Source organism: Hemitrygon akajei, unplaced genomic scaffold (assembly GCF_048418815.1).
Source record: "Hemitrygon akajei unplaced genomic scaffold, sHemAka1.3 Scf000078, whole genome shotgun sequence".
In the NCBI taxonomy this organism is placed as follows: Eukaryota; Metazoa; Chordata; class Chondrichthyes; order Myliobatiformes; family Dasyatidae; genus Hemitrygon; species Hemitrygon akajei.
Window position 1 is genome coordinate 3,307,845 of NW_027331964.1, and position 27,573 is coordinate 3,335,417.

The 27,573-nt window shown below is 48.1% G+C and overlaps 2 protein-coding genes across 2 annotated transcripts in view; both read left to right on the forward strand.

The window, feature by feature from the left end:
* The window catches only part of LOC140722508 (NACHT, LRR and PYD domains-containing protein 3-like), an 863,879-nt gene that overhangs the window by 300,635 nt on the left and 535,671 nt on the right, over positions 1 to 27,573 (forward strand). The window lies entirely within an intron of this gene.
* Positions 3,085 to 15,980, forward strand: LOC140722502 (protein NLRC3-like). The gene is made up of 3 exons (XM_073037224.1): positions 3,085 to 3,662; positions 14,993 to 15,079; positions 15,893 to 15,980. The coding sequence occupies exons 1-3, from the start codon at positions 3,085 to 3,087 to the stop codon at positions 15,978 to 15,980; spliced, it is 753 nt and encodes a 250-aa protein (XP_072893325.1).

Consider the following 27,573-nt stretch of genomic DNA (forward strand, 5'->3'; position numbering starts at 1 on the left):
TTTCCATTTTACTGTGGTACATGTGACAATAATAAACCAATTTATCGATTCATTGTTGTCAATAATACAGCGCCCCTTGGTTGTTTAAGATTGTTATAACCGGGGGTGGCATTGGGGATAAGCCCCAGTGGCGTGCGATTAAAATAGCCTCTGACAACCAAGTGCAGCTCCTGGCCTTCACATGTGGTTTAGCCACTAAGCCCGGTGGAAGTGTTTCTTCCAACAGTAGAAGGGGCAAAGGGGGGTAACTGGAGCCTTACAACCAGACGCTTTGAGCAGATGGGGCTTGTCGGCCGTGATTGGCAGCTCACTCAAGAATAGGAAAACTCTGATCTCAGAACTCCACTGCCCTGCAAATGTAACCCCTCATGGGGAAGAGTTTGGGAGTAAACCCAGTGGGGAAATTCTTGACCTGGAGCCCCTAGGCAGTCTTAAACGGTGTTCAACGCAGACTGGCATATCCTGCCAAGCTGTGTCAGTCTCTGCCGTTCCCTTCTGTTCATCAGATGTATCGAGAGAGGGAGCTTGCTACCTTGTCAAAAGCTTCCTCTCCACATCGTAGTGTGCTGGCTTGAAGGGTCGGGATATCCATGGTCGACTTTGACAGACGGAGGTCTCATAAGACAGCGCCCCACACCCCCACAGCAAGACTGATGAGTAGCAGTTGCCAAGACTACACCACCCTCTCCCACAGACACGTACATCACTGAGACAGACGCTTGTGGCTTCTTCCATTAACACAGAGTCCATCTTTCCACCAATCCTCCATCACTGCGATTGAAAACTACCCATTTTCATTCCTGTCATTCCGATGGGTTATTGATCCGAAACTTCACTGTGATTCTCCCCCTGACGCTGCCCGACTTGAGTATTTCCCGCGTATTCTGCTCCTGTTTTGATGCAAGAGCATTGGACACCTGTGACTCTCCAGTGTGCAGATTGGCCAAAATGCACAGTGTCCTGCTCTCCATAGTTTCACACCAGATCAACATTAACATCCTCTGTTAATGAGGCAAACAATGCTTTAAATATAGTGAAATGTTGTTGTAACGGGAGTGCAGTCAGGATTGCAATAGGATATTCAAGATTCAAAAACTTTATTGTCTTTCCAACCGTACATCAGCTCTGCAGGGTAGAATGAGACAGCGTTTCCCAGGAGCAGTGCAATCATAACATAACAAACGCAACACTAAATAATAAACACAACAATAAATAATAAAACACAACAGACACATGACGGTTAAAATCAAGTTATAAGTGTCCGGTGCAAGTTAAAAGTGTCCAAAGCAGAGTCAGGTAGAGCAGCTATTTAGCAGTCTGACTGCCTGTGGGAGGAAGCTGTTTAGTAGCCTTGTGGTTTTAGTTTTGATGCTCCTGTAATGTTTACCTGATGGCAGAAGAACAAACAGTTCATGGAGAGGGTGTGAGGGGTTTTTAATGATGTACCGTGTCTTCTGGAGGCATCGACGTTGAAAGAGGTCTTAGACAGAAGGTAGGGATACCCCAATAACCTTCTCTGCTCCCCTAACCACCCTCTGCAAGGCTTTTTTGTCGGCAGCACTGCGGCTGGAGTACCAGGTTGTGATGCAAAAGGTCAGCAGACTCTCAACCACGCCTCTGTAGAATGTAGTTAAGATGTTAGTGGGGAGTGATGCTTGTTTAAGCTTCCTCAGAAAGTGCAATCAGGGGAATGTTCACCTTCACAAATAACTAGAACCAGAACATGAGGATTGGACATTTTCAGGGACATCCATTGCTGTCAATTCCATGTCTGCGAACAGAATTTTACTTTCTGTCCTGATATCCATGGAAGCATTGAATTTAGTCATGTAATCTCAAACACTGAATGCTGAAATACCGTTATAAAGTTCTTTGTCAGATGAGCCATTTAACGTTTTGAATATGTTCTCTGTTCCCATGGAAGATGCTCAACAGAAACACAAGGAGACTCTGCGGGCACAAACTGAAAAACTGAGAGTGAACACGATCCTGATGACGGAGAAGGTGAAGGTTTTTCAGCTGGCTGATCGATACGCTGAGCTCACGGTCATTTCTACTGTTCGAGATCGGACACTGGTGGAACATGAGCTGCTGGCAAGAGGCAGAGACCATGAGGATTATAGAGAGAAACAACTCCGCAGACAGCTTGAAAAAATCCGTTCTGATCAGTTATTCCAGAGCAGCTTTTCCCGGAGTAAATCCAAATCTGGGAGTTCAGCAGCAGTGGCCGGAGTCCCGGGGATCGGGAAAACAACGATGGTACAAAAGATTGTTTATGACTGGGCCATGGGGAAAATATACCAACAATTCCAGTTTGTCTTCAGTTTCAAATTCCGAGATTTAAACACCATTAATTGTAGAATAAACCTGAGGGAACTGATTCTGGATCAGTATCCTTACTTTGGGAATTTACTGAGAGATGTCTGGAAGAACGCAGAGGGATTACTGTTTATATTCGATGGTTTAGATGAATTCAAACACAAAATCGATTTTGCGGACAGTCGGAGAGATACAGATCCCAAGCACCAGTGCCCAGATCCCGAGTGGTGGTGTGAAGTGTCTGACATTGTGTACAGTTTAATCCAGGGCAAGCTGCTCCCAGGGTGTTCAGTGCTGGTGACCACCCGCCCCACTGCGTTACATTTATTGGAAAAGGCGGATATCAGTGTCTGGGCTGAAATCCTGGGATTTGTTGATGAGGAACGGAAGGAATATTTCATCAGACATTTTGAAGATCAGACGAAGGCCGAAGCTGTTTTCAAACACGTGAAGGAGAACGAGATCCTGTACACCATGAGCTACAACCCCTCCTACTGCTGGATCCTCGTCCTGGCACTGGGCCCCTTCTTCACACAAAGAGTCAGGGACCCACAGCAAGTTCCCAAGACCATCACCCAACTATACTCCTACTATATTTATAACATCCTGAAAAACCACGGCCGTAAGATTGAGAGACCCCGTGATGTGTTACTCAGGGTTGGTCAGATGGCCTTCAGAGGAGTGTTGGAGAAGAAGATTGTGTTTACAGATGGAGATTTGGTTAACTACAGTCTGCAGCCTTCCCAGTTCCTGTCCGGGTTCCTGATGGAGCTTTTGGAAAGAGAGGATTCTGCCCAGAGCGTGGTGTACACATTCCCACACCTCACCATCCAAGAGTTTGTAGCTGCAGTCGCACAATTCCTGAATCCACATCCCGGGGATATCCTGAAATTCCTCACTGATGCCAACAACACGTCAGATGGGCGATTTGAGGTATTTCTCCGTTTTGTTGCTGGTCTCTCCTCCCCAATGACAGCTCGGGGCCTGGAGGAGTTTCTGGGTCCATTTCATCATGAAACAACCTGCCGGGTGATTGACTGGGTGAAGGAGGAGGTTAAACGTCAGAGTGGAAACACGGAGAGTGAAGCTGGTAAAAGGAGGCTCCTGAACACATTGCACTACCTGTTTGAGTCTCAGAATCGTGGACTGGCTCAGGCCGCACTGGGATCTGTGGAAACACTTTCATTCAGTGGAATGACACTGACCCCGATTGACTGCACGGTCCTGTCTCATGCCATCAGACTCTGTGATACAATAAAACACCTCGACCTGGAGAACTGCCACATTCAGTGTGAAGGAATCCAGCGGCTGGGACCCGGGCTGCACAAGTGCCAGGAGTTGAGGTAACTTGATTTATCTCTCACTCGTAGCTGTGAAACTGTTCTATTGTGTCATTTCAATGTAAAGGGATTTCGGTTAAACTGTGATAAATCAGATTGTGAAGAATTGTGACAAATGCCCAGGGGATCGGTCAGTAATTCCCCAAGGACGGGAGGGTTCTGTGGTTCCTTGTGAAGGGATGTTGAAAACTTCATCAAATCAGTGAACAACGACCATTGGTTTAATGGTAGTAAATCACAGGAATGGCCGTGTTTCTCGCTGCCTGTGACACGTCCATTGACAATGTTCCTTCTCACAGTTACTGACACCCAGACCGACACTGACTGCAGTAGGTGGGTCAGAGATTCACACCCCCTTCCCGGTGAGGGACAAGAGACCGTCAGCAGACTGTCCCAGTGAGAAGGAAAGAAATACCATTGTGAGATTGTGTGTATCCCTCCAGTGGTATCCCTTCCCATCCCAATCCCCCTTCCTCCTGTCAGATCTCTTTTCCCCATCCCCCATCTGCCCATGGGATCTCTCTTCGCAAAACCCCTTCATCCTGAGGGATCTCACTTCCCCATCCCCCTCCCTCCTGTTGGATATCTCCTCCCCATTCCCCTTCCTCCTGTCGGATCTCTCTTCCCCATCCCCCTCCCTCCTGTAGGTTCTCTCTTCCCAATTCCCTTCCCTCCAGTGGTATCCCTTCCCATTCCCCTTTCATCCTGTGGGATCTATCTTCCCCATCCCCCTAACTCCTTTCGGATCTCTCTACCCCATCCCCCTTCCTCCTGTGGGATCTCACTTCCACATCCGCCTTCCGCTTGTGGGATCTCACTTCCCCATCCCTCTCCCTCCTGCTGGACCTCTCCTCCTCATTCCCCTTTCTCCACTCGGATCTCTCTACCCCATCCCCCTTCCTCCTGTTGGATCTCTCTTCCCCATCCCCCTTCCTCCTGTGGGATCTCTCTTCCCCATTCCCCTTCCTCCTGTAGGTTCTCTCTTCCCCATTCCCTTCCCTCCAGTGGTATCCCTTCCCTCCAGTGGTATCCCTTCCCATTCCCCTTTCATCCTGTGGGATCTATCTTCCCCATCCCCCTACCTCCTTTCGGATCTGTCTACCCCATCCCTCTTCGTTCTGTGGGATCTCACTTCCACATCCGCCTTCCGCTTGTGGGATCTCATTTCCCCATTCCTCTCCCTCCTGTTGGATCTCTCCTCCCCATTCCCCTTCCTCCAGTCGGATCTCTCTACCCCATCCCCCTTCCTCCTGTTGGATCTCTCCTCCCCATTCCCCTTCCTCCAGTCGGATCTCTCTACCCCATCCCCCTTCCTCCTGAGGGATCTCTCTCACCCATCCCCCTTCTTCCTGTGAGAACTGACCTCCCCATATTCCTTCATAGAATCGTAAAATCATAGAACACTACAGCATAGAAAACAAGCCATTCGGCCCTTCTGCTCTTTCCCAAAACTTTAATCCGCTAGTCCCATTGACCTGCACCCAGTCCATAACCCTCCAGACCTCTCCCATCCATGCATCTATCAGATATATTCTTAAACTTGTGTCCGCATTTTTCACATCAGATGGTGCTCGTTCCACACTCTCACAACTCTCTGAGTGAGGACGTTCCCCCTAAACCTTTCCGCTTTCACCTTGAAGCAAAGTCCTTTTGTAATTTATCTCTCCTAATCCGTGTGGAAAGAGCCCATTTGCATATACCCTGTCTATACCCTCGTAATTGTGTAAACTTCTATCAAATCACCCCTCATTCTTCTGCGCTCCAAGGAATAAAGTCTTAACCTGTTCAATCTTTCCTTGTAACTCAACTCCTGAAGAGCCGGCAAAATCCTCGCAGATCTTTTCTGCACTCTTTCAGTCTTACTGATATCCGTCCTATAGTTCAGTGACCAGAACTGCACACAATATTCCAAATTTGGCCTCACCAATGTCTTATACAACCTCACCATAACATTCCAACTCCGATACTCAACTTTGATTTATGAATGCCAGGATGCCAAAAACCTTCTTTACAACCCTGTCTACCTGTGACGCCACTTTTAGGGAATTATGTATCTGAACTCCCAGATCCCTTTCTTCCTGCGCACTCCTCAGTGCCCTACCATTTACTGTGTATGTCCTACCTTGATTTGTCCTTACAAAATGGAACACCTCACACTTGTCTGCATTAAATTCCTTCTGCCATTTTCTGGCCCATTTTGCCAGTTGGTCCAGATCTCTCTGCAAGCTTTGAAAGCCTTCCTCGCTGTCCACAACGCCTCCAATCTTAGTGTCATCAGCAAACTTGCTGATCCAATTTATCACACTATCATCTAGATCATTGATATAGACAACAAACAACAATGGTCCCAGCACAGATCCCTGAGACTCACCACTAGTCACAGGCCTCCAGTCTGAGAAGCAATGATCCACTATCACTCTCTGTCTTCTCACACACAGGCAATTTCGAATCCAATCTACAACCTCTCCATGGATACCTACTGTCTGAAACTTCTGAACTAACCTCCCATGTGGGACCTTGTCAAAAGCCTTACTAAAGTTCATGTAGACAACATCCACAGCCTTTCCTTCATGTGAATTCTTGGTAACCTCCTCGAAAAACACTACAGGATTCATTAAACACGATCTGCCATGAACAAAGCCATGCTGACTATCTTTAATCAGCCCTTGGTTGTCCAAATCCTTGTATATCCGATCTCTCAGAACACCTTCCAATAATTTACCTAATACCGATGTCAGGCTCACTGGCCTGTAATTACCTAGTTTACGTTTGGAGCCTTTTTCAAACAACGGAACAACATGAGATACCCTCCAATCCTCCCGCACCGCAATTGCGGCGAAATACATTTTAAATATTTCTGCCAGGACCCCTGCAATTTCTACACTAGTCTCTCTCAAGGTCCGAGAAAATATCATGTCAGGCCTGGGGGATTTATTTACCTTTATTTGCTGTAAGGCAGTAAGCACCTCCTCCTCTTTAATCTCTATATGTTCCATAAAACATAGAATAGTACAGCACATTACAGTCCCTTCGGCCCACAATGTTATGCCGACCCTCAAACCATGCCTGCCATATAACCCCCCACCTTAAATTCCTCCAGATGCCTGTCTAGTAGTCTCTTAAACTTCACTAGTGTATCTGCCTCCACCACTGACTCAGGCAGTGCATTCCACGCACTAACCACTCTCTGAGTGAAAAGCCTTCCTCTAATATCCCCCTTGAACTTTCCTCCCCTTATCTTAAAGCCATGTCCTCTTGTACTGAGCAGTAGTGCCCTGGGGAAGAGGCGCTGGCTGTCCACTCTGTCTATTCCTTTTAATACCTTGTACACCTCTATCATGTCTCCTCTCATCCTCCTTCTTTCCAAAGAGTAAAGCCCTAGCTCCCTTCATCTCTGATCATAATCCATACTCTCTAAACCAGGCAGAATCCTGGTAAATCTCCTCTGTACCCTTTCCAATGCTTCCATATCCTTCCTATAGTGAGGTGACCAGAACTGGACGCAGGACTCCAAGTGTGGCCTAACTAGAGTTTTATAGAGATGCATCATTACATCGCCTCTCTTAAACTCTATCCCTTAACTTATGAAAGCTAACACCCCATAAACTTTCTTAACTACCCTATCTACATTTGAGGCAACTTTCAGGGATCTGTGGGCATGTATCCCCTGATCCCTCTGCTCCTCCACTCTACCAACTAAATTGCCATTTACTTTGTACTCTGCCTTGGTGTTTCTCCTTCCGAAGTGTACCACCTCACACTTCTCCGGGTTGAACTCCATCTGCCACTTCTCAGCCCACTTCTGCATCCTATCAATGTCTCTCTGCAATCTTCGACAATCCTCTACACAATCTACAACACCACAACCTTTGTGTAGTCTGCAAACTTGCCAACCCACTCTTCTACCCCCACGTCCAGGTCGTTAATAAAAATCACAAAAAGAAGAGGTCCCAGAACAGACCCTTACGGGACACCTCAAGTCACAACCCTCCAATCTGAATGTTCTACCTCCACCATGACCATCTGCCTTCTACAGGCAAGCCAATTATTAATCCAACTGTCCAAACTTCCCTGGATCCAATACCTTCTGAGTTTTTAAATAAGCCTACCGTGTGGAGCCTTGTCAAATGCCTTACTAAAATCTTTGTAGATCACATCCACTGCACTACCCTCATCTATATGCCTGGTCATCTCCTCAGAGAGCTCTATCAGGCTTGTTAGGCACGATCTGCCCTTCACAAAGCCATGCTGACTGTCCTTGATCAGTCCATGATACTCTAAATGCCCATAGATCCTATCTAAGAATCTTTTCCGACAGCTTTCCCACCACAGATGTAAGGTTCATTGATCTATAATTACCTGGACTATCCCTACTTCCTTTTTTGAACAAGGGGACAACATTCGCCTCCCTCCAATCCTGCCGTACCATTCCCGGGGACAACGAGAACATAAAGATCCTAGCCAGAGGTTTCAGCAATCTCTTCCCTTGCCTCGTGGAGCAGCCTGGGGAATATTCCGGCAGGCCCCGGGGACTTATCCGTCCTAACAACTCCAACACCTTCTCTCCCTTAATATCAACATGCTCCAGAACATCAACCTCACTCATATTGTCCTCACTGTCATCAAGTTCCCTCTCATTGGTGAATTCCGAAGGGAAGTATTCATTGAGGACCTCGCTCACTTCCACAGCGTCCAGGCACATCTTCCCACTTTTATCTCTGTTCGGTCCTACCATCATTCTTGTCATCCTATTGTTCCTCACATAATTGAAGAATGCCTTGGGGTTTTCCTTTACCCTACTCGCCAAGGTCTTCTCATGCCCCCTTCCTGCTCTTCTCAGCCCCTTCTTAAGCTCCTTTCTTGCTACCCTATATTCCTCAATAGACCCATCTGATCCTTGCTTCCTAAACCTCATGTATGCTGCCTTCTTCCACCTGACTAGATTTTCCACTTCACTTGTCACCAATGGTTCCTCACCCTACCATTCTTTATCTTCCTCAGCGGGACAAATTAATCCCTAACATCCTGCAAGAGATCATTAAACATCGACCACATGTCCATAGTACATTTCCCTGCAAAAACATCATCCCAATTCACACCTGCAAGTTCTAGTCTTATAGCCTCATAATTTGCCCTTCCCCAATTAAAATTTTTCCTGTCCTCTCTGATTCTATCCTTTTCCATGATAATGCTAAAGGTCAGGGAGCGGAGATCACTGTCCCCATGGCATTCCCCCTAGTCGGCCTGTCGACATACTGTGACAGGAATCCATCCTGGACATACTTAACAAACTCTGCCCCATCTAATTCCTTGGAACTAATCAAGTGCCAATCAATATTAGGGAAGTTAAATTCACCCATCATAACAACCCTGTTATTTTTGCACCTTTCCAAAATCTGCCTCCCAATCTGCTCGGTATCTCTGCCGCAACCAGGGGGCCTATAGAATACCCCCAGTAGAGTAACTGCTCCGTTCCTGTTCCTGACGTCCACCCATACTGACTCAAAAGAGGATACTGCTACACACTCACCCTTTCTGCAGCTGTAATAGTATCCCTGACCAGTAATGCCACCCGTCCTCCCCTTTTCCCCCTTCTCTATCCCTTTGAAAGCACTGAAATCCAGGAATATTGTGAATCCATTCCTGTCCTGGTGTCAGCCAATTCTCCGTAATGGCCACTACATCATAATTCCATGTATGTATCCAAGCTCTCAGTTCATCACCTTTGTTCCTGATGCTTCTTGCATTGAAGTACACACACTTTAGCCCTTCTACCTTACTGCCTTTATACCCTTTATTCTGCTGCTCTTTCCTCAAAGTCTCTCTATGTGTCAGATCTGGCTTTACTCCATGCACTTCTTTCACTGCTCTATCGCTCCGGGTCCCATTCCCCTTGCAAATTAGTGTAAACCCTCCCGAACCATGCTAGCAAACCTACCAGCAAGGATATTGCTCCCGCTTGAGTTCAGGTGCAACCCATCCAATCTGTACAGGTCCCACCTTCCCCAGAAGAGATCCTAATGGTCCAAAAATCTAAAACCCTGCCCCCTGCACCAACTCCTCAGCCATGCATTCAACTGCCATCTCCTCCAATTCCTACCATCACTATCACGTAGCACTGGCAGCAATCCTGAGAACGCCTCCCTTGAGGTCCTGTTCTTCAGCCTTCAGCCTAGTTACCGAAACTCACCCTTCAGGACCTCATCCCTCTTCCTGCCTATGTCGTTGGTACCAATATGTATCACGACTTCTGGTTGCTTTCCCTCTCGTACCAGGATGTCATGTACCCGGTCAGTGACATCCCGGACCCTGGCACCCGGGAGGCAACAAACCATGCGGGTGTCCTTTCCACGTCTACAAAATCTCCTGTCTGCTCCCCTGACTATAGAGTCTCCAATGACGACAGCTCTCCTCCTCTCCGTTCCACCCTTCTGCACCACAGGGTCAGACTCAGTGCCAGAGGCCCTGCCAACGTGGCTCACACCTGGTCGATCATCCTCACCAACAGCATCCAGGACGGTAAACATATTATTCAGGGGAATGGCTACACGGGTACTCTGCACTACCTGTCTACTTTCCTTCGCTTTCCCCCCTCGGACTGTTACCCAACGACCTGCTTCCGGCAGCCTAGGTGTGACTACCTCCCTGTAGCTCTCGTCTATGACTGCCTCATTCTCCCATATGAGTCGAAGTTCATCCAGCTGCTGCTCCAGATTCCTCACACGGTCTTCCAGATCGCCCAGCCGCAAGCACTTCTGGCAGATGTGATTCTGCGGGAGAGGGGAGTTCCCCCAAGACTGCCACATCTCACAGGAGAGGCACATCACCGTCTCAGGAGGCATTGTAAAGACCTGTCAAAGCCTCAAATCTCCACTCTCTCACTGGCCGCTTTCCACAGGCCGCTCCGCTTGAGCTACCCCTCTATTTATTTGTATGAGCTTTTCAAACTGCTTGGTCAATCAGCTGCTTTCTGCTGAGTCTGAGCTATTCAAATCTTGGTTGTCTTGATTTGCACAGTCCAACTGCCAAAACGGCCAGAATCTCTCGAGTCAAAGCCTCAAATTTCCGCTCCTTCACTGGCCCACTCACTCACTGGCCGCGTTCCATGACACTACTGTTTGTTTCCTTTAATTCCATATCCGCTATGCCAATTTCCTGAGTAGACAACGCAATAAAACTTTAAGATCTTCCCCATCTCGTGATGCTCCACATAGACGACCACTCTGATCTTCTAGGGGACCAATTTTGTCCTTTACTATCCTTTTACTCTTAATATACTCGTTGAAACCCTTCGGGTTTACCTTCTCATTATCTGCCAACACAACCTCATGTCTTCTTTTTGCCTTCCTGATTTCCTTCTTTAGTATTCCCTTACATTCTCTATACTCTTCAAGTATCTCATTTGTTCCTTGTTGCCTGTAGCTGCTAAACATCTACTTAACCAGATCGCCAATATCCCTTGAACAACAAGGTTCCCTATCCCTGTTAACTTTGCCTTTAATCCTGGCAGAAACATGCAAACTCCGGATGTAAGCGCAGTTCAGTAACTCCACTTACTGAATACATCATTGCCAGAAAACAACTTATCCCAATCCACTCTTCCCAGATCCTCTCTCATTTCCACAAAATTGGCCCTTCTCCAAATCAGAACCTTAACTGGTGGACCAGTCCTATCCTTATCCATAATTATCTTGAAATTAATGACATTATGGTCACTGGACACAAAATGTTCGCTTACACATACTTCTGTCACCTGACCTGTCTTATTCTCTAATAGGAGATCAGGTACTGCACCCTCTCTCGTTGGTACCTGAATATATTGATTTAGAAAACTTTCCTGAACACATTTGACAAACTCCACGCCATCTAACCCTTTCACAGAGTGGGATTCCTGGTCAATATGTGGGAAGTTAAAATCCCCTACGATATCAACTTTCTGTTTCTTACATTGGTGTGCAAACTCTCTACAGATTTGCTCCCCCAATTCTCTCTGACTATTGGACCGTATATAATAATACCCTATTCGTGTGGTCACTCCTTTCCCGTTCCTCAGCTCCACCCATACGGCCTCTGTAGACGAGCCCCCCGGGCTGTCCCGTCTACGCACAGCTGTGAGATTCCCCTGACTAGTAATGCCACTCCTCCCCCTTTCATCCCTCCCCTCTATCACGTCTGAAACAACGTAACCTCGGAACATGAAGCTGCCAGTCCTGCCCCTCCTGCAAACCAAGTCTTACTAATAGCAATAATGTCGAAATCATCATGTGCCAATCCACGCCCTAAACTCATCTGCCTTACATACAATACTCCTTGCATTGAAATTGATGCACCCGAGAACATTTCCATCACGTACAAACCATTGATATCTGTCTATACAGGCAGTCCTCGCATGACCATTATCCCCCTCCACATCACTATCTGCTCTAACACTCTGCCCCCTCCCCCTGCAACCTTGTTTAAAACCCCCGGAGCAGAACTTGCTAACCTACCGGCAAGGATGTTAGTCCCCCTCCAGTTCAGGTGCAAACTGTCCAATTCGAACGGGTCCCACCTCCCCTGGAAGAAAGCCCAATTGTCCAGAAACATGAACCTCTCCCTCATGCACCATCTTCTCAGCCACGTATTTAGCTGCATTATCTTCCTATTTCTAGCCTCACTAGCACGTGGCACGGGTAGCAATCCACAAGTGGGATCTCACTTTCCCATTCCCCATTCATCCTCTGGGCTCTTTCTCCCCCATCCCCCTTCCTCCTGTGGGATCTCTCTACACCATCCCCCTTCCTCTTCTGGGATCTCTCTCCCCCATCCCCCTTCCTCCTGTGTGATCTCTCTTCCACATCCCCCTTCCACCTGTGGGATCTCTCTCCCCCATCCCCCTTCCTCCTATGGGATCTATCTGCCCCATCCCCCTTCCTCCTGTGGGATCACTCTTCCCATCCCCCTTCCTCCTGTGAGACCTCTATTCCCCATCCCTTCTTCCTGTTGGATCTCTCTTCTCCATCGCTTTCCTCCTGTGGGATCTCTGTCCCCCATCCCCCTTCCTGCTGTGTGATCTCTATCCACCATCCACCCTTCCTCTTGCGGGATCTCTCTCCCCCATCCCCCTTCCTCTTGTGGGATCTCTCTTCCCCATCCTCCTTCCTCTTGTGGGATCTCTCTCCCCCATCCCCGTTCCTCTTGTGGGATCTCTCTTCCCCATCCCCCATCCTCCTGTGGGATCTCTCTCCCTCATCCCTCTTCGTCTTGTGGGATCTCCATCGCTTTCCTCCTGTGGGATCCCTCTCCCGCATCCCCCTTTGGGATCTCTCTTCCCCGTCCCCCTTCCTCCTGTGGGATCTCTCTCCTCTCCATCCTCCTTCCTCCTGTGGGATCTCTCTCCCCATCCCCCTTCCTCTTGTGGGACCTCTCTTCTCCATCCTCCTTCCTCCTGTCGGATCTCCCTCCCCATCCCCCTTCCTCCTGTGGGATCTATCTTCCCCATCCTCCTTCCTCCTGTGGGATCTCTCTCCTTCATCCCCCTTCCTCCTGTGGGATCTCTCTTCTCCATCGCTTTCCTCCTGTGGGATCCCTCTCCCGCATCCGCCTTTGGGATCTCTCTTCTCCATCCCCCTTTCTCCTGTGGGATCGCCCTTCCCCATCCACATCCTCCTGAGGGACCTATTCCCCATCCCTTCTTCCTGTGGGATCTCTCTTCTCCATCGCTTTCCTCCTGTGGTATCTCTCTTCCCCATCCCCCTTCCTACTGTGGGATCTCTCTTCCACATCCCCCTTCCTCCTGTGGGATCACTCTTCCCCATCCACCTTCCTCCTGTGGAATCTCTCTTCCCATCCCCCTTCCACCTGTTGGTTCACCCTTCCCCATCCCTTTCCTCCGGTGGGATCCCTCTACCTCTATTCCCTATCCCTTCTTCCTGTGGGAACTCTCTTCTCCATCGCTTTCCCCCTGAGGGATCCCTCTCCTCCATCCCCATTCCTCCTGTGTGATCTCTCTCCACCATCCACCCTTCCTCGTGGGATCTCTCTTCCCCATCCCCCTTCCTCCTGTGGAATCTCTCTCATCCATCCCCCTTCCTCTTGTGGGATCTCTATCCCCCATCAACCTTCCTCTTGTGGGATCTCTCTCCCCCATCCCCCTTCCTATTGTGGGATCTCTCTCCCCCTTCCCCCTTCCTCCTGTGGGATCTCTCTTCTTCATCTCTTTCCTCCTGTGGGACCCCTCTCCCGCATCCGCCTTTGCGATCTCTCTTCCCCATCCCCCTTCCTCCTGTGGGATATCTCTTCTCCACCCTCCTTCCTCCTGTTGGAGCTCTCTTTCACATCCCCATTCCTCCTGTGGGATCTCTCTTCAACATCCTCTTTCCTCCTGTGGGATCTCTCTGCCCCATCCCGCATCCTCCTGTGGAATCTCTCTTCCACATCCCCCTTCCTCCTGTGGGATCTCTCTTCTCCATCGCTTTCCTCCTGTGGTATCTCTCTTCCCCAGCCCCCTTCCTCCTGTGGGATCTCTCTGCCCCATCCCCCTTCCTCCTGTGGGATCTCTCTCCCCCATCCCTCTTCCTCCTGTGGGATCTCTCTTCCCCATCCCCCGCCCTCTTGTGGGATCTCTCATCCCTATCCCCCTTCCTACTGTGGGATCTCTCTGCCCATCCCCCTTCCACCTGTGTGTTACCCTTCTCCATCCCCCTTCCTCCTGTGGAGTCTCTCTTCCACATCGCCCTTCCTCCTGTGGGATCTCTCATCCCCATCCCTTTCCTCCTGTGGGATTTCTCTTCCCCATCCCCCTTCCTCCTGTGGGATCTCTCTAACCATCCACCTTCCTCCTGTGGGATCTCTCTTCCCCATCCCTCTTCCTCCTGTGGGATCTCTCTCCCCATTCCTCTTCCTCCTGCGGGATATCTCTCCCCCATCCCCCTTCCTCTTGTGGGATCTCTCTTCTACATCCGCTTCCGTCTGAGTCTTTCCATCCTTTACCTTAGGTGATGTCTATTCCTCCATCTCCCATCGACATTTCCCGATTCTCAAATCTTCCTCACTGTTTGCCTTTCTCCCCTTCACCCCTGCCCTTTCCGACTGTCTCACGTCAGGAACACTTTTCTAACCATCAGGGAATGAGAGAGAATATGTGGAGTTTACAGGGTCACACCGACAGACGATATTACTGACATTCGGTGAATTCATTGGATCTGGGCAGTGAGGGACATTGACAGTGATGGGAACGCCGATCAGTGAATTAATAAAGGGTTTAATGTTTCCTGAAATATCCGATTGAGTGAAATTGTCTCAGACCCACGGTTTTAATCACTTTGTTCATCAATCTATCTGTTTGTGTTTAGACTCGGGGGGAATGACCTGGGAGATTCAGGAGTGAAATTGGTGTCTGCGGCTCTGAGGAACCCGGAGTGTAAAATACAGACACTGTGGTAAGTACCAGACTGTGGGAGATTGTGTTTACAGTCACTGGGTGTCTGACACTGAACATTAATGTGATCAGTAATTGTGTTGCTGATAAACACTGGGGATTTGTACCGTCTCCTGTCTCTCTGTGTCCTTCAACCTTACTCTCTCTCATCTCCAGGCTGTTCAGTGTCGGTCTCACAGATTCTGGTGCCGAGGATCTCGTCTCCGCTCTCAGTACAAACCCATCACTGACGGAGCTGAACCTGGGTGGTAACAAACTGGGAGATTCAGGAGTGAAACTGGTGTCTGCGGCTCTGAGGAACCCGGAGTGTAAAATACAGAAACTGCGGTAAGTACCAGACTGTGGGAGATTGTGTTTACAGTCACTGGGTGTCTGACACTGAACATTAATGTGATCAGTCATTGTGTTACTGATAAACACTGGGGATTTGTACCGTCTCCTGTCTCTCTGTGTCCTTCACTCTCACTCTCTCTCATCTCCAGGCTGATCAATGTCGGTCTCACAGATTCTGGTGCCGAGGATCTCGCCGCCGCTCTCAAAACAAACCCATCACTGACGGATCTGAGCCTGGCATCAAACTCGCTCACAGACGGATCTGTCCCCACTCTCCGCCGCCTCATACTGACCCACCCGAGTCTGAAGTGGATCCGGTGAGTGTTTGTGTTAATGATCAATGTGATGAAATATCCGCGGATCCGCGGGTTTTCTGGTGATATTTGTCTGTGAGTGTTGTTGACACATTAACCCCGGTCCCCTGTTACTGACACTGTTGTGTAATCTGTTTATTTCATCTTTATTCGCCCATCTGTTTCAGGCTGGGGGCGAATCAGTTAAGTGAGACCGGAAAGAAGGAACTGAGACCTCTGCAGGGAGTCAGACCCGGACTGACAGTGATCCTGTGAACATCTGAATGTGTGAACATCCCCGCCCGCGGGATGGGGACATTTGGCCGACTCCCCGCCCTCCCCTTTAACTCCCGCCCTTACCTTTAACGGCCGCGCGCCAGGGGCTGATTCCCAACGGTTTTAACGGACCCGGATCGGGCCTCGCGTTGTGTGCGTCGCTCGGAGCGGTCCCGTCGTGACGTGTTTCCGTCTGCTGTCCAGCGCGGCAGCTTCCGCCGGAAGTGCGTGTTCGAGGCTCCCACGTGACACCCCGGGGAATTACCCAGATAGGAAGAGCCCGGGGGGCCGGTGCTCAGTCTGGGACACCGGTGTCCTGGGGTGGGGGGATGATCCCGGGAGAGAATCCTTTTGCTCCCTTTGCTGAGGACGGTGCATTCGGCAGCCTGGCCGATATAATGATGTCAAATGGACAAATCCCTCGGCAGTGACCCTGGATCTGCAGCGATCCCGGACACGGTCCTGAAGTGTGATTTTATAATCATCGGTTCCCCGATGCAGAGTGACGGTGAGAAACGGGACTGATTATTCAACCGGTCACTCCTTGTCGCCGGTCAGTTATATCGTTTTGAAGTCTGACGTAAAAAATTATAAATGAAGCTTTCTTATTGCTGTATTCACACTTATGGATAATAAAATTTGCCGTAAATTACCAAAAGATTTGTGATAAAGAAAGGATTATTTCTCATATAAGCATATAACAATTACAGCACGGAAACAGGCCATCTCGGCCCTTCTAGTCCATGCCGAACGCTTACTCTCACCTAGTCCCACCGACCTGCACTCAGCCCATAAACCTCCATTCCTTTCCTGTCCATATACCTATCCAATTTTACTTTAAATGACAATATCGAACCTGCCTAAACCACTTCTACTGGAAGCTCATTCCACACAGCTACCACTCTCTGAGTAAAGAAATTCCCCTTCGAGTTACCCTTAAACTTTTGCCCCCTATCTCCCAACTCATGTCCTCTTGTTTGAATCTCCCCTACTCTCAATGGAAGAAGCATATCCACGTCAACTCTATCTATCCCCCTCGTAATTTTAAATGCCTCTACCAAGTCCCCCCTCAACCTTCTACACTCCAAAGAATAAAGACCTAACTTATTCAACCTTTCCCTGTAACTTAGGTGCTGAAACCCAGGTGACATTCTAGTAAATCTCCTCGGTACTCTCTATTTTGTTGACATCTTTCCGATAATTCGGTTACCAGAACTGTACACAATACTCCAAATTCGGCCTCACCAATGCCTTGTACAATTTTAACATTACATCCCAACTCCTATACTCAATGCTCTGATTTATAAAGGCCAGCATACCAAAAGCTTTCTTCACCACCCAATCCACATGAGATTCCACCTTCAGGGAACTATGCACCATTATTCCTAGATCACTCTCTTCTACTGCATTCTTCAATGCCCTACCACTTACACTGCATGTCCTATTTTGATTAGTCCTACGAAAAAGTAGCATCTCACAATTATGAGCATTAAACTCCATCTGCCATCTTTCAGCCCACTCTTCTAACTAGCCTAAATCTCTCTGCAAGCTTTGAAAACCTACTGCATTATCCACAATGCCACCTACCTTAGTATCATCTGCATAAGGATTACTATGAGATTTGGTATTATTAGTAAACCCTAATGAAATGTTTTCAAAAGAAAAAGTAAAATCAATATTAATGTATTGATCTATAAACAGACAAACATCAACCCTAAATGTTTTAGCACATTCACAGTCCCAAAACAGATGAAATAAACCACAACCAGAAGTCAATAGACAATAGGTGCAGGAGTCGGCCATTCGGCCCTTCGAGTCAGCACCGCCATTCACAGTGATCATGGCTGACCATCCACAATCAGTACCACGTTCCTGCCCTCTCCCCATATCCCTGGGCTCCGCTATCTCTATCTAACTCTCTCTTGAAAGCATCCAGAGACTTGACCTCCACTGCCTTCTGGTGCAGAGCATTCCACAGATACACAACTCTCTGGGTGAAAAAGTTTTTCCTCAACTCCGTTCTAAATGGCCTACCCGTTATTCTTAAACTGTGGCCTCTGGTTCTGGACTCCCCCAACATCGGGAACATGTTTCCTGCCTCTAGCGTGTCCAATCCATTAATAATCTTATATGTTTCAATCAGATCCCCTCTCATCCTTCTAAATTCCAGTGTATACAAGCCCAGTCGCTCCAATCTTTCAACATATGACAGTCCCGCCATTCCGGGAATTAATCTCGTGAACCTACGCTGCACTCCCTCAATAACAGGAATGTCCTTCCTTAAATTTGGAGAACAAAACTGCACACAATACTCCAGGTGGGGTCTCACCAGGGCCCTGTACAGCTGTAGAAGGACCTCTTTACTCTTGTACTCAACTCCCCTTGTTATGAAGGCCAACATGCCATTAGCTTTCTTCACTGCCTGCTGTACCTGCATCCTTACTTTCAGTGACTGATGAACAAGGACACCTAGATCTCGTTGGACTTCCCCTTTTCCTAACTTGACACCATTCAGATTGTATTCTGCCTTCCTGTTCTTGCCACCAAAGTGGATAACCTCACATTTATCCACATTAAACTGCATCTGCCATGCATTTGCCCACTCACCCAACCTGTCCAAGTCACCCTGCATTCTCCTAACATCCTCCTGACATTTCACACTGCCATCCAGCTTTGTGTCATCTGCAAATTTGCTAATGTTACTTTTAATCCCTTCATCTAAATCATTAATGTATATCGTAAATAGCTGCGGTCCCAGCACCGAGCCTTGCGGTAACCCCACTAGTCATTTCAAAGGGAATAGAATATAAAAGCGGACAGATAATACTGAGCCTTTATACGACACTAGTCAGCCGCACTTGCAGTATTGTCAACAGTTCTGGGTCCTGCGTCTCAGAAAGGATGTGTTGTCGTTGGACAGAGTCCAGAGGAGGTTTGCGAGGATGATTCCGGGAACGAAGGGGTTAACATACGAGGAGCGTTTGGCAGCTTTGGGCCTGGACTCACTGGAATTTAGAAGAATGCGGGGGGCGGGGGTGGGATCTCATTGAAACTACCGAACTTTGAAAGGACTGGATAAGGTGGGCATTGGAGAGGATGTTCCCTATGGTGGGGGGTATCCAGAACTAGATCTCGTTGTACTTCCCCTTTTCAGCAAGAACGACGAGTCAGCTTACAGAGAGGAGGTGCAGCGGCTAACGGACCGCTGTAGAGCCAACAACCTGTCTCTGAATGTGAACAAAACAAAGGAGATGGTTGTTGACCTCAGGAGGGCACGGAGCGACCACTCCCCGCTTTAAGGAAAAGGGAGGGAAGTTCAAGGGGGAAATTGGAGGAAGGTTTTTCACTCAGAGAGTGGTTCGTACGTGGAATGCAGTGCCCGAGTCAGTGGTGGAGGCAGATACACTAGTGAAGTTTAAGAGACTACTAGACGGGTATATGGAGGAATGTAAGGTGGGGGGTTGTATGGGAGGCAGGGTTTGAGGGTCGGCACAACATTGTGGCCCGAAGGGCCTGTAGTGTTCTATGGGTTTCTGGAGCAGCCCTTGTAGAGCTATTCCGGATTGGGAGTTGCTCAACGAACCGGAATTGATCAGAGGGCTCAGTAGTTAGAGGGGCTGGTGTCGCTCTGCTGGTTAAGAATGGCATTATATCAGTAGAAAAATGTGACATCGGATCGGAAGATGCTAAGTCCTTGTGGGTTGAGTTAGGAAACTGCAAGGGTCAAAGGACGTTGATGGCAGTTATACACAGGCCTCCCAACAGTAGCTGGGATGTGGGCCGAAGATGTCAATGGGAATGGGCCCTGGTCAGATCCCGCTTGGAGTACTGTGCTCAGTTCTGGTCTCCTCACCACAGGAAGGATGTGGGAGCCATAGAAAGGGTGCAGAGGAGATTTACAAGGATGTTGCCTGGATTGGGGAGCAAGCCTTATGAGAATAGGTTGAGTGAACTCGGCCTTTTCTCCTTGCAGCGACGGAGGATGAGAGGTAACCTGATAGAGGTGTGTAAGCTGATGAGAAGCATTGATCGTGTGAATATCAGAGGCTTTTTCCCAGGGTTGAAATGGTTGCCACAAGAGGACACAGGTTTAAGGTGCTGGGGAGTAGGTACAGAGGAGATGTCAGGGGTAAGTGGTGAGTGCGTGGAATGGGCTGCCGGTAACGGTGGTGGAGGCGGATACGATAGGGTCTTTTAAGAGACTTTTGGATAGGTACATGGAGCTTAGAAAAATAGAGGGCTATGGGTAAGCCTAGTAATTTCTAGGGTAGGGAAATGTTGGGCACAACCTTGTGGGCCGAAGGGCCTGTATTGTGCTGCAGGTTTTCTATGTTTCTATGAAATAGAAAAGCTGTTTAAAAGGGCAATGTTATGATAGTCATGGGAGATTTTAACATGCAGGTCGATTGGGAAAATCAGGTTGGTAATGGATCTCAAGGGAGAGAGTTTGTTGAATGCCTAAGCGATGGCGTTTTACAGGAATTTGTCATTGAGCCTAGACACTAGATTGGGTGTCGTGTAATGAACCGGGGGTGATTGGTCAGCTTGAGGTGAAAGAACCCTTTGGAGCCAGTGACCCCTGAGGAGCCTTGTCCACGTGACCTTTGATGCTGTGCCCAATCAAAAGCCCATCAGCCTCTGTCTTAGATACACCCAACGGCCCGGACTCCACTGGGCCAGCGGTAAATACATTCCACACGATCACCACCCTCCGGCCAAAGAAATCTCTCCGCATCTCTGTTGTAAACGGACGCCCCTCTATTCTGAGTCTGTGCCCTGCTGTCCGAGACTCCCCCACCATGGGGAGCATCCTCTTCACATCGACTCTGTCTCGGCCTCACAGCAACATTACTCCTCTGTTAACCCCTTCATTCCCAGAATCATCCTTGCGGACCTCCTGTGAAATCCTTCTGAAGTCTTTCCGTAGACGAGGGGCCCAAACCTGTTCACGGTGCTCGAGGCGGGGCCTCGCCGGTGCCTTATAAAGCCTCAGCATCACATCTCTGCTCCAAGAGTCTGGACCTCTTCAGATGAATACTGACATGGCGTTTGTCACCCTCACCACTGCCTGCAAGGTGAACTTTCTGCGCATGCGTCCCTTTGCATGTCAGATTCTCCGATTGTCGCCCCAGTTAGAAAACAGTCTGCACAGTTACTTCAACTACCAAAGTGCATGACCCCGCGCATTTTCCAACATTGTGTTTCACTTGCCACTCTCTCGCCCGTTCTCCTCATCTAAGTACTTCTGCATCCTACCTGTTTCCTCAACACTACCTGCCCCTCCACCGACCCTCGTATCGCCTGCAAACTTGGCAACAAAGCCGTCCATTCCATCGTCTAAATCACTGATATACAGCACAAAAAGAAGAGGCCCCAACATCGACCCCTGCAGAACACCACTGGTTACCGGCGGCCAACCAGAAAAGGATCCTTTCATTCCCACTCGCTGCCTCCTACCAATCAGCCGATTCCCTAACCATGTTAGTAACTTCCCTGTAATGCCACGGGCTCTTAACTTGGTGAGCGGCCTCATTGTGCGGCACCTTGTCAAAGGCCTTCTGAGAGTCCAAATATACAACATCCACTGCATCCCCTTTATCTGTCCTACCTGTAATCTCCACGAGGCATTCCGACAGACTCGTCAGACAAGATTTTCCCTGAAGGAAAACCCTGCTGACTTTGTCCTATCTTGTCCTGTGTCACCAAGTACTCCATCACCTCATCCCTAACAATTGACTCCAACGTCTTCCCAACCGCTGGGGTCAGGCGAACTGGTCTGTAATTTCCTTTCTGCTGCCTTCCTCCTTTCTGACAGAGCGGAGTGACGTTTGCAATGTTCCAGCCCTCCGGCACCATCCCAGAGTCCGATGAGTTTTGAAAGATCATTGCTAATACCACCACAATCTCTACCGCTAATTGTGTGCAGTTCTGGTCCCCTAATCTGAGGAAAGACATTCCTGCCATAGAGGGAGTACAGAGAACGTTCACCAGATTGATTCCTGGGATGGCAGGACTTTCATATGAAGAAAGACTGGATCGACTAGGCTTATACTCACTGGAATTTAGAAGATTGAGGGGAGGGGGGGATCTTATTGAAACGTATAAAATTCTGAAGGGATCGGACAGGCTAGATGCAGGAAGATTGTTCCCGATGTTGGGGGAGTCCAGAACGAGGGGTCACAGTTTAAGGATAAAGGGCAAGCCTTTTAGTACCGAGATGAGGAGAAACTTCTTCACAGAGAGTGGTGAATCTGTGGAATTCTCTGCCACAGGAAACAGTTGAGGCCGGCTCATTGGCTATATTTAAGAGGGAGTTAGATACGGCCCTTGTGGCTAAAGGGATCAGGGGGTACGGAGGGAAAGCAGGTACAGGGTTCTGAGTTGGATGATCAGCCATGATCATACTGAATGGCGGTGCAGGCTCGAGGGGCCGAATGACCTACTCCTGCACCTATTTTCTATGTTTCTATACCTCTTTCAGAACCCCAGGGTGCAGTTCCTCTGGTCTGGGTGACTTATGTACCTTTAGGTCTTTCAGTATTTCGAGCACCTTCTCTCTTGTAACAGTAACTGCACCCACTTCTCTTCCTTCACTCAGTACAACATCAGGCTCACTGTTAGTGTCTTCCACGGTGAAGACCGATGGACGCAAAATACTCATTCAGTTCCTCTGCCATCTCCTTGGCCCCCAATGTTATTTATTCGGCCACTGTCATCTCTCTTTTGACTTTTTCATACTGCAACAATCTTTTACTCTCAAATTTGACTATTGTTTGCGAGCTTGCTTCCATATTTCACCTTTTCCCTTCTAATGATTCTTTCAGTTGCTCTCTGTCGGGTTTTGAAAGCTTCCCAATTCTCTGTCTTCTCGCTATTTTTTGCTTTGTTGAATGCCCGCTCTCTTTTTGCTTTAACATTAGCTTTGACTTCCCTCGTCAGGCACGGTTGTGCTATTTTGCCATTTGAGTATTTACTTTCTTTGTTTTTGGAATACATCTTTCTGGCACCTTCCTCATTTCCCCCCCAGAGACTCACCCCGTTGCTGCTCTGCTGTCATCCCTGCCAGCATCTCATATAACATATAACAATTACAGCACGGCAACAGGCCATCTCGGCCCTTCTAGTCCGTGCCGAACGCTTACCCTCACCTAGTCCCACCGGCCCACACTCAGCCCATAACCCTCCATTCCTTTCCTGTCCATATACCTATCCAATTTTACTTTAAATGACAATACCCAACCTGCCTCTAACACTTCTACTGGAAGCTCGTTCCACACAGCTACCACTCTCTGAGTAAAGAAGTTCCCCCTCGTGTTACCCCTAAACTTTTGCCCCCAACTCTTAACTCATGTCCTCTTGTTTGAATCTCCCCTACTCTCAATGTTAAAAAGCCTATCCACGTCAACTCGATCTATCCCCCTCATAATCTCTACGCTCCAAAGAATAAAGACCTAACTTGTTCAACCTTTCTCTGTAACTTAGGTGCTGAAACCCAGGTAGCATTTTGGTAAATCTCCTCTGTACTCTCTCTACTTTGTTGACATCTTTCCTATAATTCAGTGACCAGAGTACCTTAAAACTCTGCCTCCTCGTGCTAGCCACTTCAGCCCTGGTGAAAAAGCCTCTGACTATCCGCACAATCAATGCATCTCATCGTCTTATACACCTCTGTCAGGTCACCTTTCATCCTCCGTCACTCCAAGGAGAAAAGGCCGAATTCACTCAACCCATTCTCATAAGGCATGCTCCCCAATCCAGGCAACATCCTTGTAAATCTCCTCTGCACCCTTTCCATGGCTTCCACATCCTTCCTGTAGTGAGGCGACCAGAACTGAGCACAGTGGGGTCCAAGTGGGGTCTGACCAGGGTCCTTTATAGCTGCAACATTATCTCCTGGCTCTTAAACACAATCCCATGATTGATGAAGGCCAGTACACTGTACGTCTTCTTAACCACAGAGTCAACCTGCGCAGCAGCTTTGAGTGTCCTATGGACTCGGACCCTCTGATCCTGGACACTCACTTTCTCAATAAGCCTTTCATGGGGTACCTTATCAAATGCCTTGCTGAAATCCATATACACTACATCTGCTGCTCTTCCTTCATTAATGTGTTTAGTCACATCCTCAAAAAATTTAATCAGGCTCGTAAAGCGCGACCTGCCCTTCACAAAGCCATGCTGACTATTCCTAATCATATTATGCCTCTCCAAATGTTCATAAATCCTGCCTCTCAGGATCTTCTCCATCAACTTACCAAACACTGAAGTAAGACTGATTGGTCTATAATTTCCTGGGCCATCTCTACTCCCTAATGACACTGTGTAGATGTACAAAAACAAATACAAATACATCATCTGCAGCTTGATGCGAAAAATACTCGAGCTGGTGGTGGACCTGAGGAGGGCTAAGGCACCGGTGACCCCTGTTTCCATCCAAGGGGTCAGTGTGGACATGGTGGAGGATTACAAATACCTGGGGATACGAATGGACAATAAACTGGACTGGTCAAAGAACACTGAGGCTGTCTACAAGAAGGGTCAGAGCCGTCTCTACTTCCTGAGGAGACTGAGGTCCTTTAACATCTGCCGGACGATGCTGAGGATGTTCTACGAGTCTGTGGTGGCCAGTGCTATCATGTTTGCTGTTGTGTGCTGGGGCAGCAGGCTGGGGGTAGCAGACACCAACAGAATCAACAAACTCATTCGTAAGGCCAGTGATGTTGTGGGGGTGGAACTGGACTCTCTGACAGTGGCGTCTGAAAAGAGGATACTGTCCAAGTTGCATGCCTCTCAAATGCCCCTGAACCCCACCGGGACATTCCACACACCCACCACTCTCTGTGTGACCTTCCTACCTCTCTGACGCTTACCCCCCATCCCCACCACCGGATGCTCCAAGAATCCATCTTGGACAATGTCTCCCATCTACTCCATAATGTACTGGTTAGGCACAGGAGTACATTCAGCCAGGGACTCATTCCACCGAGATGTAACACTGAGCGTCATAAGAAGTCATTCCTGCCCGTGGCCATCAAACTGTACAACTCCTTCCTCGGAGTGTCAGACACCCTGAGCCAATAGGCTGGTCCTGGACTTGCTTCCACTGGGCATGATTAACTTATTATTATTTAATTGTTTATGGTTTTATATTGTTATATTTCTTCACTATTCTTGGTTGGTGCGGCTGTAATGAAACCCAATTTCCCTCGGGATCAATAAAGTCTGTCTCTGTCTGTCTGAAACCATCCTGACCAACAGCGCCACCGTGTGGTCTGCCAGCTGCACAGCCGCTGAGCGACAGGACCTGCATCGCGTTGGTGAGGGCGGCCCAGCGAATCGACGGGATGGAGCTCCCGGGACTGGACGCCATCTATTCCAGCAGACTCAGTGACCCGCTGCCGTCCAGCCAAAGGTTCGGGACACTAAAAGCCGGAGCAAGTAGACTGAGGAACGGCTTCGAGCCCAGAGCTGTGGCCTCCGTCACACCACTCCCACAGAACAGTGACGGAAACTGTGAGCACACACATGAACTCAAATACTTGCACTAGCGGCACTTTGTTCATCACTCTGATATTCTGGTGCTGCTGCAACTTATTTTCTGCTACTTATCTATTTAATACTGTTTTTCTATCACTGTCTTGTTTTTATCTACCGTTTTATTTAATTGCCTGAGGAAGCTAAACAGAGTTTCACTGTACCAATGTATAATGGCAATAAAGATCATTCGACTCAATACAAATTATGTATAAAGTAAGAATGGATGGTCACCATAAAGTATCCAAAGGTTGTTTAAAATGAGAGAGAGAGAGAGTCAACGTGATCTGAGAGGAACGTGTATGTTTCAGAAACAAAGGCAAAGAACAAATGTAAAAAAATCATTGTATTTCAGTCAGAGGGGTGAATCTATGGAACAGTTGTGAGAACATTTTAAAAAATTAATTTAAAAAATGGGATAGGTATATGGACGAGAAAGGAATGGAGGGTTATGGGCTGAGTGCGGGTCGGTGGGACTAGGTGAGAGTAAGAGTTCGGCACGGACTGGAAGGGCCGAGATGGCCTGTTTCCGTGCTGTAATTGTTATATGGTTATAGGGTTGAGAGAGAGGAGCTGGACAAAGTAAATTGGAAGAAGCTGCTGGCAGGGATGTCAGCAGAGCAGCAATGGCGTGTGTTTCTGAGAAAAATGAGGAAGGTGCAGGAGACGGGTATTCCAAAAATGAAGAAATACTCAAATGGCAAAATAGCGCAACCGTGGCTGACGAGGGAAGTCAAAGCCATTGTAAAAGCAAAAGAAAGGACATTCAACAAAGCAAAAATTAGTGGGAAGTTTCTAAAAACCTGCACAGAGCAATTAAAAAATCATTAGAAGGGAAAATGATGAAATATGGAAGCAAGCTCGCGAACAACATCAAAGTGGATAGTAAAAGTTTTTTTCAAGTACGTTGAAAATAAAAGAGAAATGAGGGTGGTTAGAGGACCACGAAAATGAGGCAGGGGAATGGCTGTAAGAATTTAAAAACATGCACTGCACTTAACAAGTTTGGAAAGATATTCAAAAATCATTTAATGAAGAAATATAAAATGCATGATTTAAAATGAATGGGAGTAATGTAAATAAATGATATCTGGAATTGGATTTTGTGTTAAAAGATTATGATTTTTTTTTTTGTTTTTGATGTGATGTTTGACGCCAAATCTGTTCCTGTACAAGTAAGAGGGCTGGGCGTAATAAGCTGCAGCTTCACCCTACACCCTATCGGTCTGTTTTAAAGAATATCTGTGCTTTTTGTTGTAATTTTGTCCTGTGAAATCATCGTTATAAATGATGCTTTTTGTTATGTTCTGTACTGACCGAAATAAATTAATTTCATTCATTCATTCATTCATCCCTTTCTTGAATAATGGAACAACATCCGCCACCCTCCAATCCTCCGGAACCTCTCCCGTCCTCATTGATGATGCAAAGATCATCGCCAGAGGCTCAGCAATCTCCTCCCTCGCCTCCCACAGTAGCCTGGGGTACATCCCATCCAGTCCTGGTGACCTATCCAACTTGATGCTTTCCAAAAGCTCCAGCACATCCTCTTTCTTAATATCTACATGCTCAAGCTTTTCAGTCTCACTGCAAGTCATCCCTACAATCGCCGAGATCCTTTCCCGTAGTGAATACTGAAGCAAAGCATTCATTGACTATCTCCGGGATCTCCTCCGGTCCCAAACGCACTTTCCCACTGTCACACTTGATTGGTCCTATTCTCGCACGTCTTATCCTCCTGCTCTTCACATACTTGTAGAATGCCTCGGGGTTTTCCTTAATCCTGCCCGCCAAGGCCTTCTCATGGCCCCTGCCGGCTCTCCTAATTTCTTCCTCTTTCTGTTTGACGGCGGTTGGCACCCGGCTTAATGGTGCAATACCGCCACCTCCTGTTCCGGAGTGAGGATCAGACGGTAGACTTACATTCTAAATCCATTCACCCATTCACCCATTCTCTCTCTCTCTCTCTCTCTCTCTCTCTCTCTCTCTCTCTCTCTCTCTCTCTCTCTCTCTCTCTCTCTCTCTCTCTCTCTCCCACTCACTCTCACACGCGCACGCA